Source organism: Solanum stenotomum, chromosome 9 (assembly GCF_019186545.1).
Source record: "Solanum stenotomum isolate F172 chromosome 9, ASM1918654v1, whole genome shotgun sequence".
Classification (NCBI taxonomy): domain Eukaryota; kingdom Viridiplantae; phylum Streptophyta; class Magnoliopsida; order Solanales; family Solanaceae; genus Solanum; species Solanum stenotomum.
The window spans coordinates 16,376,849-16,382,357 of NC_064290.1; the positions used below are offsets into that span (position 1 = coordinate 16,376,849).

The 5,509-nt window shown below is 32.3% G+C and overlaps 1 protein-coding gene across 1 annotated transcript; it reads left to right on the forward strand.

Moving 5' to 3' along the window:
- The first annotated feature begins 1,759 nt into the window (after positions 1–1,759).
- LOC125876790 (cation/calcium exchanger 3-like) lies at positions 1,760–4,063 on the forward strand. Its single transcript, XM_049558046.1, has one exon. It carries the CDS (start codon positions 1,993–1,995, stop codon positions 3,853–3,855), a length of 1,863 nt encoding a protein of 620 aa, XP_049414003.1. The 5' UTR covers positions 1,760–1,992; the 3' UTR covers positions 3,856–4,063.
- The last annotated feature ends 1,446 nt before the right edge of the window (positions 4,064–5,509 follow it).

The following is a 5,509-nucleotide window of genomic DNA, read 5'->3' on the forward strand; positions in this document are numbered from 1 at the left end:
TGATGTTCTCATCGGAATAATTTATTATCATTCAATAATTTAAGAATTAATAAGCTAAACTAACAAACAAAATTTATAATAGAAAATAAAATTAAAAGAGGGGCTCAAAATAATATCTGTAGATTAATCTGTTGGTGGGGGAGAAAGAAAGTTTAAAGAACAAAGAGGGGAAAAAAGAAGGAAAAGCTAAAAAATAAAAAAGGTCCCTAAATAATTAAAAATAAATATCTAATTCTAAAATAACACGTCGTTAATTTTTATTTAAATTTTAATTGTTTGCTCTTCATTCACGTTTATCAATATAAAAAATAATAAAAATATTCTTTTTTTCAGACACATTATTTTTCTGAATCCAAAAATATACTCCTTCATCAATTCCATATTAATTGAATTTTTGAGATATTTTTTATTTTTCAAATTAACTTAATTGTTCGGTTTTCAAGACTATTTTTATAGTGTTCTTCCAATTTTACCCTTCATTTGGATTTTCAATGTGATGACTTCAATAACTTTGACAATAATTAATAAGGGTAAAAATGGAAAACTATGTTCAATTTATATCTTAATCTACTTTTCTTAAAAAGTGTGAAATACCTTAAAAATTCAATTAATATGAAATGGAGAGAGTATTTTTTTCTGTTGATTTTCTTTCCACGAGGCCACATATATCATGGTAAATTCAAATTCTTTTTACATTAGGTTTAAATAATGTTACATTTATTGACGTATAATTTGTTTTAATGTGGTCAATTAAAATTGAATTAATACGTAATTATAGCAAATCTATGACTATTTTCAAGTATTTATTTTTGGAAAAAATGTCGGTATCTTGCCGTCTAGACAACAAGTCGCTTTTATTATATTAAAAAAAAGAAAACTTTTTGTTCCTACTGTTTTCCAAACCGACACACGCAAACTTAAATTTAAAGAAGAGAAACCACAAAAAAGTCTGTCTTAGTAGAAAAGAAAAGAATTTCAACTAGGAATAAAAAAAGAATTTTGAAATTTAATTCCAATTTATCAATATCTCTAATTCAAAATAAATTATATTTAGATTTTTGTATGTATTTATATTTCATTTTCTTAGAGACTAGTTTAAAAATAATTAAAAAGGTAATAAATTATATCCTGAATCATTTTATTCTTAAAAGAATGTTTCATATCCATATAATTTACTTCTTCCGTCTTAATTTTTATGAGTTAGTTTGGCTTGACACAAAATTTTAAAAAGAACATAAGATTCTTAAAATTTATGGTTTAATATACTCCTTCTGTCCAACAATACTTGTTCACTGTTGATTATGCACACTTCTTAAAAAATAAGAAATAGAAGAAAATTTACTATATCACTTTTTGAATATAATAAATATAATGTCTTGAAAAATGTAATATAAAAATGAATATAATTATGATAAGGGTACATTAAGAACTGTAAAATTAGTATTGTGGACAACTATTGTTGGACGAAGGGAGTAGATTATATACTGTGTTTGTCCATCTTTACTTGTCTAAGTACTATACTATTTTGAACAATATTTGTCCAATTTATAAAATTAATGAATAAATTACCACTTTAATGTTAATTTTTTTTTTTTTGAAATTGAATAATATAAATGAAAAGAGAGAAAATAAGAATTAAAGAAATTTAATTTTGATAATATTATGGATTGTATGATTGGGCATAGTATAGCTAACCTTATTGAAGGAAGTGGTGGCCCAAACAGGAATGATACATTGTAGAAAGCGACCGCTTGTCAAGCATCCATGGCTCCCTATTTTCTTGCTCCCTTCTTCACCTCTTACCATTTCTTCTTTTCACACCTAAAGAATATCCTTAATTTTCACCCTGAAAACCACCTACAAATTCCTCAATTCTGTTTTCTTCAAACCCCACTTGACAATTTTGTCCAAATTCTCCAATCTTGATCAATAAAATTCAAAAGATTTGTCTTTTTCCCCTATTTAGTCACTTTCTTTCTGAGAATTCAATAAATGGAAACACAGAATCGGTTTAACTGTCGAAAACGGTCCAGGTTTCGCGGAATTTTCAATGGGCTCTGTTTGTCTGTATTGGTTGTTTTCTTTTTCCGTCGAGAAGATGTTGTTCAAAGTAAACCTTTCAAAATTAGTGCTGTTAGAAAGGAAACGAGTTTGAGTTATCATCATTTGGGTGAAAGCAGCAGGGATATCAAGCTCTGTGGAGGGTTGTATAAACATCAAGGTTACAGTACAAAATGTAACTACTTGAAGGCAAATCCTCAATGTAATTCAGGAGGTTTCTTCAATTATCTTTTCTTCTTTTACTGTAGCTGTGAAGGTTTTAGTATTTTTGGATATGTGACTCTTGCTATTTGGTTGATTTCTTTGTTCTATCTGTTGGGAAATACCGCTGCTGATTACTTCTGTTGTTGTCTTGAAAAGCTATCCAATTTGTTGAAATTACCCCCAACTGTAGCAGGAGTTACTCTGCTTCCTTTAGGGAATGGGGCGCCTGATGTGTTTGCTAGTATTGCTGCTTTTATGGGCAGTGATTCTGGGGAGGTGGGGTTGAATAGTGTTCTTGGTGGTGCTGTTTTTGTTACATGTGTTGTAGTTGGTACTGTTTCCTTGTGTGTTGCAGAACAATGTATACAGATTGATAAGAAGTGCTTTATTAGGGATGTGTGTTTCTTTATTATAGCTCTCGTCTCGCTTCTTACTCTTTTGAGTCTAGGCAAGGTGGCGGTTTTAGGTGCTGTTGCCTTTATCTCTATTTATTTGGTGTATGCTGGTTTTGTTGCTGCAAATGAGATGCTTAGGGATCGCAATAGTAGTTTGAAGTTGGATTTAATTACTCCGTTGTTACCAGTTACATCGAGTAGCATAGATGGAGAGAGTGATTCTTCTTTAGGTGGGTCGGAATCAGCTGATGGATTGCTGCAGCTACAAGCTCAGCTGCCACATTGGATGTGGTCTTCAAATGTGGCAATCTTCTCTGATGAAGTTGTGAAGGATAATTCCGTAGAAAGTAGTCCAATGGATTTGTGGGGTTGGAATGAACAGGATGATGTCGATGACCAGTCTTCTTCCCTATCCTGTTCTAAGTTGTTTGCACTGCTAGAAATACCATTGACACTCCCAAGAAGGTTAACGATCCCCATTGTTGATGAGGACAGATGGTCAAAACTGTATGCTGTTTCTAGTGCTTCTTTGGCGCCCTTGCTTTTAGCATTCCTTTGGAACACTCAGGACAATTTGAGTTGCCCTGCTACCACTGCATATGTTGTTGGTGCTGTAGTTGGTGGTATATTTGGAGGTGTTGCATTTGTCTATACCTCAGCCAATCACCCACCGAAAAGATTCTTGTTTCCATGGCTCTTGGGAGGCTTCTTTATGAGTATCATTTGGTTTTATATTGTGGCAAACGAGCTAGTGGCTCTGCTAGTGGCATTTGGTGTGATCTTTGGTGTCAATCCATCAATTCTTGCGTTAACCGTCTTGGCATGGGGAAACTCTATGGGTGACTTAATGTCAAATGTTGCAATAGCAGGTAATAGTGCAGATGGTGTGCAGATTGCCATGTCAGGATGTTATGCAGGTCCTATGTTCAACACCCTTGCTGGTTTAGGCATCTCCATGCTCCTTGGAGCCTTGTCGAGTAGGCCAGAATCTTATATCCTTCCAAGAGATAATAGCTTGTATTACACAATGGGATTTCTAATGTTAGCCCTGATTTGGGCACTCATTGTACTACCTCGGAACGATATGCGGCCTAGCAAGTCGTTGGGATTGGGACTTATGACCATATATGTAGTTTTTCTATCAAGCAGGGCAATGCTAGCCATGGGAGATGGTTCACTTCATGGTATGAGCTAATTTTAAGTAGAAAAAGTTCCACAGTAACTCATCCCTTTTTTTTGGGGCATAGCTATTGGAACTATTATGTGTAAGATGTTGCAAATGCTCCTTGTAGAAATTGTCTTTGTGTGCTGTTGCAACACAAATTGGAAATATATCTTATGTATATATACAAGAAAAAAGAATATAGGAGTACTTAGTTATTTGCATCTTCCCATCTCATTTTGCAGAAACAAAGCATTTCTATCTTCTTGCTTGTCCTCTTCCCCCTTCCCTTGGCCTTGTTCAATATAAATGTTAAAGCCTAATGACCTATATTGCTCGAACTCTTAAAAAATGTCATTGGGGTGTGTCGGATTCGCCGAAAGTAGTGTATGGTTGGAGAATCCGACACAGGTACTGCATCGAAAGTGAAAAATCCGCCCAACTTAGCTAATGACCATGACCTGTTGAATAAAATGATGCAATTCAGTAACTCTTGATCCCAAAAAGATTTTGTAACGTTCTTCAAAAGATTTAACCTTTTATATATTGACAAGGAGTGTTTGAACAATACTTTTGTTGGAATTTAAAAGTGTGTTTGGACATGTATTTTACTCAGTATAAAGTTAAAAGTATTTGTTTTAGAAAGTGAAGTTTCACTCAAAAACTGGTTTTGACTGATTTTTGAAACTTGAAATTCTTTTGAAGTAAACTTTATAAACTCATCAAATTTGATGAACAAATAATATTTATTTTTATTTTATTTTATTTTTTAAAAATCTACTCTCAAAATCTATGGCCAAATAGAGGGGTCGCGTTTACGATATAAACAAGCACTGTGATTGAAATCACAATTTTTCCTTTCTTGTTTTCCAAATAAACAACCGCGTAGGCCTATATAAAATATGGTACTTTCCAAGTATTAGTAAATTAAATAAAAACTAAAAGGTTTCAATTACTAAAGCGTGTACATTGCACAAGACAATATAAGAAACTAAAAAAGGAAACGCAGCCAATTAAGAACCTAAAAGGTAACAAACAAAATTAATTAAGACAGTAAATATAACCAAAAAGGAAAGAATAAATTTTCTTCTCAAAATAATACAACTTATATTATGTAAAAATTAATAAACGGGAAGTATAAAATACCTAAAAAGGAGATAGAAGAGAAGCCCTCATACATACAAAGTTGCAAATTGGCTTTGGTATCCTTTTTCTCAAATTTCAATTTCTCTCTTTCTTGCTCATTTTGGGCAATTTTCTGTTTTTTTGTTTGGATTATATATTCTATAATTACTCATTAATATAAGTAATTTCAAGTTTCATCGTCTCATATTATTTTGCAATTATTCAAGAAATTGTGTTACGAAACTTTTTGTCTACTTTTCTTTCAGGCTGACTACTAACTGCAGACTTCTCTGACTACCCTTGTGTGGCGTTGAGATTAATTAACAAAGAGGTAATTAATTAATTTCTTGATTTATATGTTTGCATATTAATTACTACTCCCTCCGTCCCTATTTACTTGTCCATATTTCCTTTTTTGGTTGTCCCTATTTAGTTGTCCATTTTGACAAATCAAGAAAGGACAACAAATTTTTTCCTATTATACCCTTATTTACACTTCTTGAAAATTGTAAAAGTGTATGTTGTTTCCCTCCAATTTATTTCACTTTAATTCAAATAAGTG